General features: G+C 47.4%; 1 protein-coding gene across 1 annotated transcript; it reads left to right on the forward strand.

Moving 5' to 3' along the window:
- Window positions 1-455: 455 nt before the first annotated feature.
- mrtfbb (myocardin related transcription factor Bb) lies at window positions 456-16,174 on the forward strand. The gene is made up of 14 exons (XM_083649435.1): window positions 456-666; window positions 5,389-5,454; window positions 7,040-7,095; window positions 7,194-7,269; window positions 7,719-7,880; window positions 8,242-8,423; window positions 8,991-9,131; window positions 10,644-10,891; window positions 11,275-11,437; window positions 11,607-12,557; window positions 13,349-13,486; window positions 13,585-13,716; window positions 13,816-13,876; window positions 13,975-16,174. The coding sequence occupies exons 1-14, from the start codon at window positions 567-569 to the stop codon at window positions 14,454-14,456; spliced, it is 2,958 nt and encodes a 985-aa protein (XP_083505561.1). The 5' UTR covers window positions 456-566; the 3' UTR covers window positions 14,457-16,174.
- The last annotated feature ends 177 nt before the right edge of the window (window positions 16,175-16,351 follow it).

The following is a 16,351-nucleotide window of genomic DNA, read 5'->3' on the forward strand; positions in this document are numbered from 1 at the left end:
CCATGCCCCAAAGGGCCAATTGTATTTGTTCTTGTCATTGTTATTTAGTGCTACAACAATTTATATATAGAGGGGGAAAAAGCCACGTCGCTGTTTCTCATAGAAAGTTGGCCTCTAAACATTACCAACAGCTTGTTTCTGTCAACACTATTGTTGACCCAAAAAATTATTTGGTCCCTTGCCGACTGAAATTACTCAAATGATAAATATTGATCAACATTAATGCCAGAAGTTGAGGTTATAGGAATGACAAACGTTTCCTGGGCTATTGTGTTGCTGTCTGATCAGCACTGTGGGGAGAGAGAGAGAGAGAGAGAGAGAGAGAAAGAGAGACAGAGAGAGAGGGAGAGAGAACCAGTGAGGGTTAACCCAGGCAGTGTTGTGTTCCCTCCTCCTGGCTGACGCTGGCTGGGAGCTCACACTCTCCAGTGAGGCAGCAGCAGAGAGCCGGGGAGGAGGGAGCGTGTGCAGCTCAGAGCAGCCAGCTGTCTGTCGTCCGCTCAGGGGCTTTTCTCTCCCAAACTCCTGCTACTAACCGCCCGTTTCCCCACCGGCCTTATCGCTCCATGGGACTCCAGACCTGGCCGCCAAGCCAACCACCTCTGTCCTCCATGGCCTGCCTTGATGTGGAGACCCCCGCCATCTGCAGGGGTCAATTTAAATCAGGTGCGCTCTCTCTCTCTCTCATTCCTCTCTAACTTGAGCTCATTTCATTGTGTTGTCTTTTGTTGTTTTGCTGTCTGCTTCCTCTTGTTTTTTCCTGAAAGTGATTCAGCAGCAGTGTGCGTCAGCGTAAAGTTTTCCAATCTCTCTAATCTTCACTGATGCTGCTCGCGCTGACAGGGGGTTGCAGTGACGCAGACACAGATCCAGCAGGAAATGACTGGGCAATAGTAAAGGCTCATCACCATGATGTGTGCCAAGCGTCATTTTCTGATGCAGACTAAACCAACCCTGTGTGAGGAAATGTGTCTGAAGTAGAAGTGGGAGAGAAGTGGAGATTTTACAGATCACACTCTTTAGTTTATCCTCTTAACCTGCAGAGTAACATGTTAGGATGTTAACCTGCACACTAACATGTTAGGATCTTAACCTGCACAGTAACATGTTAAACTCTGTAAGTATTATGTTTCTATTGGCGTTCTGCTAATAAATTATTAGGGTTTGCTGTCACATCATGTAAACCTGAATTCACTCCTGCAATGCTCAGTATAGACACAAGCACAGGGAAATGAAAAGCTTATCCAGAAATGTGGTTGGTCAAGATTCTGATCATGATTTGCATGTTGTTAGTCCTCCTGCTAACATTCATCAGCTACAGATTCCTTTCATTAGACAGGATCGTCACACACCTGTCTAAATAGTCTTATGGACTCTTTGTTTTAACTCCTCAAAATATATAATATAGACAGCAAAGTGTTGCTTTTAATAGATGTAGCAAAATATAATAAATTCCCCCACGTCAGTCACATCATGCAAGAGTTCACATTAATGTCAATTCATTATTGCTGACCTGAATGTAAATCTCACAGACTTGATCCAGACCAGTTTGCTGGCATACATGTTGGAGGACAAAAGATCATGGAGGAAACAAATGTGCATGAATCACTCCGTTTTGGTGTTTTACTCACTGTTGTTAGACAGATAGAAAGGTATAGATGATCCAATTTAGTGTTTTTAACCAAACATTCATGATGAAGTTAATACATGTATCCTCCATTCACTTTACATGGAACAGCTGACAGCAATTTGGCTTCCCAAGCATTACTCAGACATCTAACTGAAGTTGTTAATGTAATGCTTTACCCCTGCCGATAAAAGTAGTTATTAAAATGACTACATGATAATCTGAGGAATGATATTGTTTCATTTTAAAACATGGACTAAATTGTTTGATGCTTGCTAGTTTGCAGTTTGATCCATTTGAAGCGAGCCTGTCTTTTTCCAACCAACTCTATCAATAGCAATAAAATGACAACTAATTAGCTAATGAGTTTATAGACCTTTTAAGCAATAAAGGGCACATTACAGTAGTTTTGGAAATGTATTGACCATTAGAAATGTATCTAATCTAAATTAAATTAATTTAATTTAATCTAAATCTAAATTTGATTGAGATATTTCACCCCCACATCAGCATACAATGTGAAGGCTCCAGAAAAAGCCATTTACAGTATTATCTAAATACTCACAATTTATATTTGTCATAAATCAATTCATCATTTTAATGGGGTTTGCAATTGCACACTGTCTCCACATGTAGTTGGCTGAGTCTCCTTGCTACAATGGGACTGTTTTTAGAATCATTGGTATTTACAACAGCAAAGTCAACATAACCCAGTCAACATAACCCAGTGTCAGTCTGTTTCTAAACACACTTCTGTTCTTTCTGGACACAGCATCTATAGCCATACCAAAACCATGACACAGCATCTATAGCCATACCAAAACCATGACACAGCATCTATAGCCATACCAAAACCACCACACACGCACGCGCGCGCACACTTGCTTTGGGTTGTCCATCGAGATCCGATGACGACGTCCACTTCTTAATGGTGGGTTCTTTGGTGGCTCAACAGTCCTATCCTGGACCCACAGGCTCTATTGCAGGTGGGGCATGTATATGTGGTGGTGGTGGTTGTGGTGGTGCCGATGGCTGCTTTTCTTCTGGCTCTCTTCTGTTGTCTTCTGGTTGTCCTCTCAGTCTCCAGTGTGTAAACCACATCTGTACACAGTTGTCGCCAAATGGTGCGGTCTGCAGCAACATCCTCCAGGTCCCCGGGGCTGATCTTGCATTTCCTCAAGGCATTCTTTATTTAGTCCTTATAGCGCTTCTTTAGCCCTCCAGCTGAGCATAGACCATGAAGTAGTTGGCCGTATAACACTCTGCGGGGTAGCCGGCATGGGGGCATCCTCATCACTTGGCCCAGGCTGTATAACACTCTGCAGGGTAGCCAGAATCACGTGCCCCAGCTACTGCAGTTGTCGCTGGGTGATCATGGCCTCAATACTTCTGCAGTTGTTTTAAGTATTCGGTGTGGGACACATGATCACGCTAGGTAGTTCCCAGTATGCACTGGAGGCCGCCTATATGGAAGCGCTCCAGAGATTTTATGTGGCGACTGTAGGTTACCGAAGCTTCACAGCTATGAAGGAGTGTGGTGACACAGACCGCTTGGTATACAGCGACCTTTGTGGAGAGATGGAGGTTCTTGTTTTGGTAGACTGCACCAAAGTCTCCCAAATGCCTGTTTAATGCGGCTCTGGATGTTGTTGCCGCCATCCTCAGAGAGAATGCTCCCCAGATATTTGAACGATGGTACTATTGACAGTTGTTCATTACCAACAGTGAAGGCAAGTAGCGTAGGTGGGACGCTGGTGTTCCATTGGCAGACCACTTCTGTCTTGGTGGTGTTGACAGTCAGCCCCATCCTGCTGTACGCTCTCACCACCACGGCAAGGACGGTCTGGAGATCCTCACACACACACACACACACACACACACACACACACACACACACACACACACACACACACACACACACACACACACACACACACACACACACACACACACAGACAACAGACAAAAGCGTCTGACAGGAGACCTCCAGAGATGATTATTGGAGGGGAACATGGATCTGGGGTTAGAGATGACATCAGGAGATGGGGGTTTCAGTAAAGCCTGCGCTCTGTGTTTCTCGAGTACCTCTGTTTCTGCTCTGCTGGTGAGCAGGCGAGCGGAGCCGGCTTGCATCACAGGGAGGTTAGCCAGGGTTCACGCTCAAAGCACCAGTATGACATCACTATGACACGAGCGAGGGAGGACCCCAGGCGTGAGGTGTACTGCCCTAGTGTTGCTCGAATTAAACTCTGCATTCCCCTGTGGTGCTGGAAGGCCCGTTTTAATGCATTATTGGACCTCATATATTTCCCTGCCCATGGTGTTCTGTCTTAGTCACAGCGGGTAGGAATATTGAAACAAACTGATGGCAAGTTTGTTTTTTTACAATCTCCTACTCAGATCTGTTTTAGGCTGAGCCTAACCCCTTGGCCTGGACATATAATAGGAAAGAAAGCAGGCAGGGTAGGCACACTATGTTCTCTGCCCCGGCCTGTCAGAGGCTGTGAGAGTGGACTCTGCGCTCCCTTGCCCACCAGTGGAAGTTCGTGAAAGTCCCCTTTGCTCTGCATATGACTGTAGACCCCCCCTCCCCTCCTCCCTCCCCAATAACTACCCCCAAATCTCATGGTTCCCAGGCCTTGTTCTCACAGCTGCCCAGTTTATTTTTGCTGGAGTGAGTCACAGAGAGGCCTGTACAGACGCAGTGCCTTTCCCAGGAGAGTTGAGCAGGTCTGTGTGTGTGTGCGTGTGTCCGTGTGTGTGTGTGTGCGCACGCACGCGCGTGTGTGTGTGTGCGTGCGTGTGTCTGTGTGTGTGTGTGTGTGTGTGTATGTGCGTGTGTGTACGCGCACATGTGTGTGTGTGTGCGTGTGTCCGTGTGTGTGTGTGTGTGTGCGTGTGTGTGTGTGTGTGTGTGTGCGTGTGCATGTGCGTGTGCGTGTGCGTGTGCGTGCGTGGTGTGTGTCTAACTGTTCCCCGGAGCCAATGAGTAGATCTGGCTAAGCTGGCTTCGCTAAGAACGCGGCGCAGCGCTGACGATAAGAGCCTGGCGTAACCTCACACTCGCTGCCTCATTTGTCACCATCACCATCACCCTTCCTCTTGAACCTTTTTCCTCCCTCTGTGTTATTCTACTGAAATAACATGTCCACGCTCGCTTGTTTATCAATGTTTAAACTGGGGATGTTACTACAGTTTATAATGGTGGAAAAATAACAGTGCGGACCATCTGAGCGCTGTATGTGCGGCCTGTGCACACGCCTCGACTTCTCCGTGTCTTTTGATGTTCCATAAACGTAACTGATCTCTGCTTATCCCTCCAAAGCAAGATGGAGTATTTTAGCTGCACTAAGAGACACACAAGTCGCTCAGCTCTCGGATGGCGTCATGGCAAGTCTCGCTCATTGTTGTGACTGTATAGTCTTCACGTTGGTGCCTCTGTTGGACACAGTTTTATCTGTGTGTGTTCTGCACTAGTTACTGGGTTTTAATTCACTCTGCATTTGCATCCCACATGGAGATACTAGTTGTAAAAGATGTGGCACTCTCAGAACCTGAGTTACAGCCATGCAGGAAGTGAGTAGAATGTCTCCACTGGTGAGTGGGACTGTCCGGGCCTTTGGGGGACAGCAGGTGGACATACGAACTTGGGCAGATTTCACGGTTTTAAAGCCAGAGGGTTATCGGTTGACTCTGCGGAGTTTGGCTCTGAATGATAATAGTTGATCTCTGACCTCTCCGTTCTCTCTGCACTCCCACAGTCCTGCAGCTCCGCTTGCAGCAGAGGCGAACCCGGGAACAGCTGGTGGAGCAGGGCATCATGCCGCGTGAGTATGAGCATCGCAGGACACGGTTCACTCGCAGGTGTCTGAGTAGTGTGGGCGTCTAAAAGCACTCGCCTACCACCGCAGAGACCCGGGTTCAATTCCCGGCAGCGGTACTTCCGGCTTGGTCAGACATTCCTACAGACACAATTGGCCGTGTCTGTGGGTGGGAAGCCTGGGGGTATCTAGCACTAGCACTAGCACCTCCTCTGGTCGGGGCAACTTCTTCACAATGTTTGGGGAGGAAAAGGCCACATTTACATGCACACAAAAACTGTAATTGTAATGCGATTAAGACACCAAGGTAGGAGGACCCATGTAAACAGCATATTCCAATTAAGTTAGTGTGATTACAGTGTTCTTAGTTGGTCTATAGGTGTAAGTGCAGGGACTTACTGTACTCCAATTATACTTGCATTTGAGAACAGTCAGGATGTGTTTCTTAAATTGTCATCAAGCTGCACATGTGTAATTGGCGACAGAGCTCGCATTGTTCTGTCAAGGCCACCAAGTTCAAAAAGATAATACTCAATAATATAACATGTAAACTGGATTATTAAAAGTGTCACTTTCTAGAGTCATGCAAGCCGTTTCATTGCGCTCAGACTAATGGTACTAGTCATATTATTGTGCTCATGTAGACATTGATAAAAATGGCTCAGTGTTTAACACAGATGACTCATTCCCAACCTTCCCTCGGTCAGCCGAGTGCTCTTTATGAACAGGCCGGCACATCTAATAAAAGAGATAAGGTGAATCAGCGACAGGCTCGTGCTGATAGCTGGAAAGGTAAACTCGCTGGCCCGGCCCGCGCCGTCTTGGGAGTCCTGCTCCAGCCAGACTGTAAGCTCCTCTCTGGCTCCACACGGCCACATGAGTCAGCGACGGAGCCTGTATCTGGGGTCAGTCACCTCCTCTGTGGGCCGGCGGCCAAGCATGTCGTGCACAGAAAGCTCTCTGGCCGTTTTCCACCGAAGCACTCGGCCTCTCCCACACTGACGGGCTTACGGTAGGTATGCGGCAGGTTAGGGTGACGAGCAGGAATGTTTTGCTTTGCTCCGCTGACACACTCCTCAGAGATGCCCTCCAGGCCAGTGTGCGCTCAGAGCAAACAATGCTTTGCCATAGCAGAGGTGGACTACTCAGTGAACCAGACCTGGCCAAAGGCAGGATGAGTTTATTCTGCACGATCAAAGACTCATTCTCGGCATGGGTCTCACTGCTTGAATCAGTGAAGCTGACACTTCCTGTTGGACTCCCATGAGCTGCCGTTTATTTCTGTCACGCTCGTAAAAAAAAAAACGACAGTAAAAAAAAATGACAAAGATCCCAACATAAGAAATAGTCACTTAGTAGCAGCTTCATTGTGCCGAAGCAAGTGTCTTTATCAGTGGATTACCACCTCAGAGCCACTTACACTGTTACAATACTATGCAATGCAATACAATAATGTTAACGTTGTCATTAACAAATGACACTGTAGAAATATGTACTGAAATCACCGAAAGTAATAATCATATATTGTAAGTTGTATGTTTGACTCATACACTGTAGGACTCATGGATGTTGTTGATTTCTCTTCCCACAGCTCTGAAAACCCCTGCTGCCTTTCATGAGCAGATCCGCAGCCTGGAGAGAGCCAGGGTAAGACCACAGCTAACCCCACCAACACTGCAGTCCACCAGGCTTTCCTTCAACTAAACCTACATAATGCACCCAATAACCTTCCAATCTGTCAACAGACTGGGACCTTCTTGAAGCACAAATTCTGCAGCAGACCTGAACGCTCTGAGCTGGTCCGTATGCACATCCTACAAGGTAATATCTCACTGTGTGTTCTTGGTAATGGCGTCTAGATAAGGGAAATTAATGGGACTCACTAAAAACACGCCATTTCACGGCAGAGGAGGTGGTTGGGCTTAGGCATGGTGTCACTGAAGTTATGGTCAAGGCTGTCGTAAGGTCAAAGGTCATGAAAAAGTAACGAGATGATCCAATGCGAGCTGAGGGGATCGCGCACCAGGCACACTACACAGGACGCATGAAATGGTGTGTTTTTAGGGAGTCCATGGAAATGAATAAGCAGCATATTCATCCAGCCTATACCCATTGTCTGTTGTATTTGCTTGAGGAAGAGATGAGTAGATAGCTCTGTTTGAGATTTGTGAGGTCTGACTGAGCCTCCAGTGACTCACCCTGAGCGAGCAGCTTTGAGGTGGACTGTGGCTGACTGGATCACAGCTGATTATCTCCTGTGTGTTGATCAGAGACGCAGGCTGAACCCTCCCTGCAGGCCACCCAGATGAAGCTGAAGAGGGCCAGGCTGGCTGATGACCTCAACGAGAAGATTGCCCAGCGGCCCGGTCCCCTGGAGCTGGTGGTGAAGAACATCCTGCCTGTGGACACCGGTGTCAAGGAGGCCATCGCTGGTAGATAGTTACCACCACTATTCCATCCTTGAACCAGACCTGTGTCAAATAGAGTTTGGAAATACTTTTTGTAGTTTGTTGTAGCCCACCTTTGGGCCAGATGGATGTAGGTGACAATGACTGGGTGAGGTCAACACTAACAGTCCGTCTAGTACTCAATTTTCAAAATGCAGGTTGAAACAAACCTGAATCAGTTGGAGATCACTGACAAAAATGCCTTAAAAGAATACCCACACACAGAATTCACTCCATTGCTGATTAGTCAACCGTGCTCAAAATTTGAAAAATGAATTCTTCCTGGTTTTCTACTCATCTTTTAAATGAATACTAAGCTTTAATTGCTCGGTTTTTGGCCCCATAGATGACAAGGTGACCTACCCTAAGATGCTGGATGTGTACAACTTTGATGAGGACAGCAGCGATGCCTTGTCACCCGAACAGCCCGCCAGCCAGGAGTCCCAGTGCCTCAGCGCCGCCTCCCCGAGGGAGTCTGGCAGGACGGAGGTCACTTCCACTTCCCCTCACATGAACTCCACCATGCAGGTGTGACGAGATGCACGGCTACATGTTCCAACCAACACACTTTCAAATGTCAACTGCCAGTGTCAACAAACAACATCTCCATCTTGACATGTCATTTAATCTACTAGTGAAGCAAACGTGCCAGTGGAGTGAGATGGAGGGTTATTTTCTTGATACTAGTGGGGTTATCAACCTTATTCTGCCCTTTTCAAGATAATGACTCTTCTGAAACATGTAAAAACTTCATTCTAAACAAGCAAAATAACTCCATCAGTACAATTTTTCACTTTAAAAAAACCAAACATTTTAAGACTGAATATGAGACTAAATAACTCCAATGGAGTGAATAGTGTTGCTCATTCTGTCTTCATATACACATAGTTTACTAACAAGTATATTCATCAAGATTTATAGGAACACTTCTTGCTCACTGTATTTTTCCAGTAATCTGTCTCTGGTTATCTGACTGTAGTCTTCTTCCCGTTGATGTGCCTTTCTTGTCCTGCGTGGGATGATGATGAACAGGCCTAGCTGCTCTCTTCTTCTTACTGGGCTCATGTGGTTTCTATCTGTCTCTGCTTATCTTAGCACTCCCCACCTAACTCCCGCTCCACATCAGATGTAGTCAACCTTGTCTCCACCAATGAGCAGCAGAGCAGCCGACTGACAGCCACACCTCAGCCAATCGCCACTGTTGCCCTCACTACACCAGGCCCAATTCTTGTGAAGGTGAGCTTCAAAAATGTAACACTATACAAAATAGTTTTGAGTTTGTTTAAGAGATAGGTTGTTTGTATGTAGCCTCGACGTGAGGCTCAGCCTTCATTCTTCAGACTGAGTCTCGGTGTAGCAACAACCCCTGAGTCAACTGCAGGCATCGGCTAAAATGGTCTCAAGCTACATACACGTTATCAAGTTTAAGCTCAAATTTGTAAAGAGTTCAGTACACCCTCCCAACCACTGAGCTCCCAACCGACACATCCGGCGCTGTGGAGAAGTTGAAACCTGAAATGACACAGCCGAAGAAGGCTGTTTTTGAGCTTAAACTTTGGCTCTGGCATGTGAATAAGGGCTCGGTACTGGAAACTGTGCAATATTTGGGGATACTCTTGTTCCCGATTTTTGGATAATAACATTGGTAGGTACAGTTTTATTGTGATTGCTAACGTGTAGCTTGAGACCATTTCAGCCGATGCCTGCAATTGACTCAGGGGTTGCTGAAGAATGAAGGCTCAGGCTTGCGTCAGGCTAGGTTTGTATGCTGCTTACATAAACCACAACATTGCAAAGTGTTACTAAATTAGTAGTACTGATTATTTAAAGGGTGAGTTTGTTGAAGCAGTTTATTTTGTCACAGTTAAGTCACAGCTCTCTGATCTCTGAGCTATTTCTCTGCACATTCATAGCCAGCAAACATGAAAGTCACCTCTGGTACTTGACTCTCTCTCTGATCTATTGGTTGTGGTTTTTATCGCTACTTCCTTTGGAACTGTAATGAGAAATACGATGTCAGGGGAGGTGCTACTTCCTTTGGAACTGTGATGAGAGATAGGATGTCAGGGGAGGAGACTGGATATGTGTTTTGTCATCCTGAAAGTCCCTTCAGTTTTAGGGGTGAAGTGAAAGTCAGCATTCAGCCGAGTCAAATGCAATTCAAAGGACAATCAGGGTCTAAAGTAGTTTCATAAATCCAGGGGCTTCAAACTGCCAGCCGCAGTTAGTCTTCAATTAGGGTCAAATGACAGGCTTGCCTTCCAAAGTCAGGCTGTGTAAAATGTAAGCGAAAAATCAAGAGACGGGAGTGAAGCAATAACTTGTGCATTTATCATAATCCTGTAGCCTCAGAGCACAAGATGAAATCTCTCCCTTCCTTGGAACAGTGTAGGGGAAGGAGTGAAACAAATGTGAGGTTATGTGCTGCTTTCAACCAGCTTGCATTGATGTTTTCATAGCTAGAGCAAGTCAGCCATGTTCCTGTGTATCCTGTAATTCCAGGTGGTAAAACAATAAGAGCCACATCACATCCATTTCCGCTCCCCATTTCCTCTTCCTGCCGCTCTCATCGGGTGTCAGAACAATGTTCCACCTATGCGGTTACGAAGTAGCAAAATGTCTCTCACAGTGCTGGTACTGGCCGTGTTGCCTGACAACCGCTGGCCCGGGATCAGTCAGAGTGATCACGTATCGTCCAGATGGGCCTCTGAAGTTTTACCTGCCCCTCCCTTATGTCGGGCTCCACAGCAAAGCCAGCCCAAGACGCCGGGTGATAAAAGCCGCAGCAAAAAGAGCAAAGAGGCCAAGCCGCGGGTGAAAAAGCTCAAGTACCATCAGTACATCCCACCGGACCAGAAGCAGGAGCTCAGCGAGGTGCCCATGGACTCGGCCTACGCCCGCCTCCTGCAGCAGCAGCAGCAGTTCCTGCAACTCCAAATCCTGAGTCAGCAACAGCAGCATTACAACTACCAGGCCATCCTGCCTGCCCCACTAAAGTATGGCCACATTCACTGACACCAACACTGCTTTTACACAGATATATTTCAGCTGGCCCACAAACAAACACTGCTTTTACACAGATATAGTTCAGCTGGACCACAAACTCTACTCTTATTTCTACAGGCCGACAGCTTTGTGCCGAGTTTATTACATAAGCTACTGTACTGTAACCTCCCTGAAGTGCAACCGTTGCTCCCTTGCAGTGTGAAGTTCTTATTCAAATAGCTGTTTAACCACAGCGCTGTTTGCCTCAAATAAATTATATTTCCTACCCACATCATCCTACACAGAAGCTGTTGATTGTGAAAAATGGGTCCGAGCTATTCAAGAGTCCCTCTCTCATCTGCACTCCCTCATTCTTCTGGTCCTATTATAACAGAGCAGGAACAGAGGGACAGACCAGCTGTTCCAGTCTGGCTCTGAGTGGGAACGCTCTGTCTCCACATGCGGTGGCACTGACCAGTACTCCCCCTGTGCGGCCCAACCAGACTCTGACCAGCCGCAAGCCGGATCATTTACCCGCCAATCTGGATGAGATGAAGGTGACACCTTGCCCTGCTGTCTGCAAACAGATTGGTTATATGCATATCATCATGCTTGCTGCACAACAGAACAGACCAAGCTACATTTTGTGAGAAAATAATATTTTCTCTCTCATTATGTGGTTGAATTGAAGTATTTTATAACAGCACTTTATCCCTACCTCTACAGGTTGCTGAGCTGAAAATGGAGCTGAAACTAAGAAGTCTGCCTGTGTCCGGCACCAAGACAGATCTGATAGATAGACTTAAGCTGTATCAGGGGAGCTCTAACATCCAGCCCGCCAATGCCATGGAGCTGACAGCCAACACAGGGGCCCCACTGTCTGGAAGCATGAAGTTAACACCCCCTGTGTCCCCTATAGCCTCCAAGGTGTCCCGTCTGGGCATAGAGGATAGCAGCAGTGTGGCAGACCCCCCGAAGCCTCCAGGCGCTCCGTCTCCAGCTCCACAGGAGAACAGCCCCATGGAGAGCAGGGCCTGGGAGAAGGACCAGCAGAGCAGGGCCTGGGAGAAGGACCAGCAGAGCAGGGCCTGGGAGAAGGACCAGCAGAGCAGGGCCTGGGAGAAGGACAAGCGTCTGCACGAGAAGCAGCGTCAGATCGATGAGCTGCTGAGGAAGCTGGAGCACGAGCAGCGGCTGGTGGAGGAGCTCAAGATGCAGCTGGAGGTGGAGAAGAGGAGTCAGCAGGGGGAGTCTCCATCCCGGCTCAGCCCTCCCGCTCCCGTCCAGCGCGGGGTGTCTCCATCCCGGCTCAGCCCTCCCGTTCCCGTTCAGGTCAAAGAGGAGAACAGCGTCCTCTCAAACTGCCCAGCGTCCTGTCGCTCTCCTGGTCTGCTGCCGGTGGTCAAACAGGAGGAAGCTGCAGATGAGAGAAACTCAGCTCCTCCTCATCACTTCCTCATCAGCCACCGACTGCTGCCTGGGAGTCGCACACAGCCTGAAACCCCGCAGAGCCTCCTGCCTGTGTCACTTCCTGTCACTGTCCAGGTCCCTAACGATGCTGTCAAATTACATGCAGCCCCAGGCCTCATCCAGACCCCTGGACTGCAGCTACAGAACATAGAGGCATCAGCAGCATTGCAACAGAGATGCGCCCCTCAGTCTGAGCCCCCGACACAGGTAAGAGAGAACACCTTTTTTCAACTTCAACAATCAAAATAAATACAGTTGCTGCCTTTTTGCCTTGGTCTGTCTTTGTTTTATTGTGATGTTTCACATTCAGGTCCAACAGAAAAAGAACCGTAATCAAATCCCCCACCCCCCACCATCCCCCAAATACCAGCCATACACATAAACATTATAGCCTACATAGCCAGACATCCATAAAAGGACAATAAATAACTATTTGTGTTTTTTGAGTCATTCGGGTTACATAACTTTCCATTGCACGTCATACTGTACATCTGGTGCAATGTGTTGTGATGGCTCTGGCCCAATCACAGATCTTGTGGCTCTCGGTGTGTTTCTTGAGTGAGGAGCTTCCCTCTGACATCTCTGACACACTACCTTGGTTGATGTGTCTGCGCTGTTGTCCAGGTAATAACAGGCCTCTGCTGGGTGATGAATTCCTGCCCTGATCACATCAGAAGAGGGCCTGTGGAAGCTTGGGTTACGGGAGCAGGTGCTGAGTGAGAGCCAAGCAGGCGGCGGTGCCCCAACTGCCCCCTGTCTGCCCTCGGCTCTAAGCCCGACAGCCAGCCAGAATTAGCAACAGTAACCGCAGCTCAACGCTGAGGAGTGCGCTCATCAGCTACGATGCCCTGACTGCTAGGAGAAAGCATGTTTATGTTTGTGGCTGTGTTGCAGTGGACCACTTACCCCATGCCTCTAGGAGAGACAGAGTGTTCAAGAGCACCGGCCAGCGCTAAGCGTTAGATAACGTATGCTGACTGTTCTCAATTCCTCCACAGACCGGCCCACTGAGCTCCTCCCCAAGTTCAGGTTTCCAGTTCAGAGCAGATCAGAGTCAAGCCAAGGAAGACGCACCGCAGCGTTTGCTCAACACCTTCCCAGGGGGCGGCTGCCCTGCAAGAGCCTCCACAAACAAGGTAGATGATCCATATGTGCAGCATCTATGATGGGGCTTTATGTCCGATATGACGTGTTTGTACTTGGTGTTACCAGTGTGTTGTCTTCTGTCAACCAGTCTCCCCGTCCCAGCCAACCAGCCTTGATCTTGCAACAGCCAAAACTCACAAACCACGCGTCCAAGTGTAAGGACCCGCCCCGCTATGAGGATGCCGTCAAACAGACCCGCAGCATGCAAACGGCTGTTCAGGTAAAAAATATAATGCGAATGAAACACATTGCTGTAGCCTATCCTTTAAATAGCCAGTGTTATTACTCAGGCTTCTACTGGTCTTTTGTTTTCCTGCAGGTTCCCACCACGACTAGCCAGCATATGGACGACCTGTTTGATGTGCTGATCGAAAGCGGCGGTGAGAAATACGCATGCATGACCCTTTGTTCGCACTGTTCATTCAGGACTCAAATGACAGAATAACGAACCCTCACCGTCCTGTGCTTGTTTTTCCAGAGATCGCCCCCTTCATCAGACAGGACCCTCCCTGCCGGGACAAGCTCCTCCCAGTCACGGCCAGTGTAACCACCCTGCCCATCAACACTGTGTTGTCCCGCCCCCCAGCCCAGATCCAAGTGGCTCAGCTGCCGGCTCCCGCCCTCAACCCTGCATCCAGCCTGCCTGCCCTGGACACAGACACCCGGCTGGACACCCTGCTGGATGGCGCGCTGGTGTCCGGCACGGAGCAACGGACGCTCAGGCTGATGGAGGAGCTGCACTGCCAGCTGCACCCCCACTCGCCTATGGACTCCATGGAGTTGGACTTCAATGACAACACGGCGCCCGCCGCTTTCCACCTGCAGAACACCAACTTGGACAACATGGATTGGCTGGACCTTACCATGCCGGTGGCTGCAGAGGGAGTCACGCCCTTGCCAGGGGGGGTCTTCTCTTCTGACTTCCTGGACTCCCATGAACTGCAGTTGAACTGGGACTGAGCAACTTCACTGTGATCCCTTATTACTATGAGATAAACATGCTTTTTATGCAAGGGAGCGTAGGGCTGTTATTTTCCATGTTGAGCAGTTGGGGGTTTATTGTGCAGCTCTGTACTGCTTTTTGGCCAGAGCTTGTGTAAATCAGCTTGGTATGGCTCTCATCAAGTGGCGTCAGTGTACAGCTCGCTACATTCCTGCCTTTGAGGTATGTAAACCATTAAGCCGTCTGATTCTATGGAGGGCATAAAGTGGGTCTGGGATTGGCAGCTTGAGCTGTCCATTAGCTCACTGTGGAAGCAGCTTGAACAGAGTCTGGGTAGACTCAGTGATGGCCATTCAAACCCAACTTATACCACTGTTTTACTCACTTCTCATCGTTCTGTTTCCTCTTTGTCTTTGGATCAATACATCGCTGAGTGCTGTAAGGTAATTCCCATCACTCCATCCTGGCATGAGTATCGGTGTCTTGTTCCAAAAAGATTCAGTACACTTTTGTGTTTTCGCCACACACAAGAAGGAACACTGAACATATCGGAAGCCTTAAGTCTAAGACGCAAGGGAACGGATCATGTCTCCGGCAAAGCCCTGAGTTGTCTGGCATGACAGTATGTGAATTTTGAAGTACAAACTCAGAAATTTTTATTAATTTGAGGTGCAATCAAGGTGATATTAGACTTCTGGACTAGACAGCGGACAGCCCAGTGGCCAGTAACACTGGTGAACTGGCCCAGCCAACGCCTTTATGCTTTTTAGTGTTGTCACGATACTAGAATTTCTAACTTCTATACTGAGACCCAGGAAAATATCAACGATACTCAATACCATTTCCGACACCACATAATCTAGGACGATAAAATCTCACTTACACAGCAAATTACCCCTGCTCTCTAGTCATCAGCCTATCAGAACACTTTTAGCTTGTTGAAGCAACACATACCCACCAATGATAGGGAGAGGAAAATCAGTAGTATGTTTGATTTCTCATTAAGAGAAGGCACTGCTGGTATCAATACTGTTGCAAATGAGTATTGTATCCATTTCAAATTTTTAATATACTGTACATACAAGTTTATCGATACTTTTGACAACCTTACTGCTTATTACAAAAGCCTCTGAACATGATCTACTATTGGCTGCTAGGATAGGGTTCCTCCCAATGTACAGATCAGCTGAATTTTGTGTCTTTGTCTTTTGAAATCACATGAGTACATTACTTCGATATGCATTTTCCACTGTGCATCTCTACACTGTGTAGCTTATTGACATATTGCTTTTTTTTGTGTTCTGAGAAACGGCCAGAACAGTGAAACAACAGAGACACCACATGCCAAAACATAACAGTATCTAATCTGAATGGTCCACTGCTCTATGTTTGGATAGCTCATGTAGTGTTATCATGTAATTTCATACTGAAATAATTTCAGTGTATGGAATCAGATGGTGTCCTAGTGACATCTACTGGACAAATACAAAGAGTTGACTCAGAGTTGACAACTTCTGCCACGCTTTGAAAGGGATTGTGTGCTGGAATCAGAAATATTTTTACTTTTACTATACTGGTATAAACCCCCTTTGGAATGTCTTGATGCATAGTTAGTATGCCATTTGTTTTGCACATTGTGTATATAGTATTTTCTATATTTACCTTTTATACAAATGTAGCATACTGAGTTATTTTGTAAATAGCAAGACTGTTTGCAGTCATGAAGCCTTTAGTGCCTGGCAATAAAAAATACTTTTTAATTGATTTGACTTTTTGTAATTTTGTTGAACTAGTTCTGATACCCATTGGAGCACACAATCACTGGCCATTTAGTCAGGCCTTGCTCACAGAGTTGGCATGCAGCCTCTCCTCTCTCTTCCTAGAGGGCTTTCATAGTCCACTTTCCTGGCTG

The sequence above is a fragment of the Poromitra crassiceps genome, assembly GCF_964638095.1.
Source record: "Poromitra crassiceps genome assembly, chromosome: 13".
Taxonomy (NCBI): Eukaryota; Metazoa; Chordata; class Actinopteri; order Beryciformes; family Melamphaidae; genus Poromitra; species Poromitra crassiceps.

What these genes read in the sequence shown, in the direction of transcription:
- mrtfbb (XM_083649435.1), top strand. Translation starts at nt 567, where the DNA reads ATGGGACTCCAGACCTGGCCGCCAAGCCAACCACCTCTGTCCTCCATG. An exon ending in TGTCAAGGAGGCCATCGCTG is followed by an intron (nt 7,881 to 8,241) that starts GTAGATAGTTAC and finishes TTGGCCCCATAG; the next exon opens with ATGACAAGGTGACCTACCCT. An exon ending in TGTGCTGATCGAAAGCGGCG is followed by an intron (nt 13,877 to 13,974) that starts GTGAGAAATACG and finishes TTGTTTTTCCAG; the next exon opens with AGATCGCCCCCTTCATCAGA.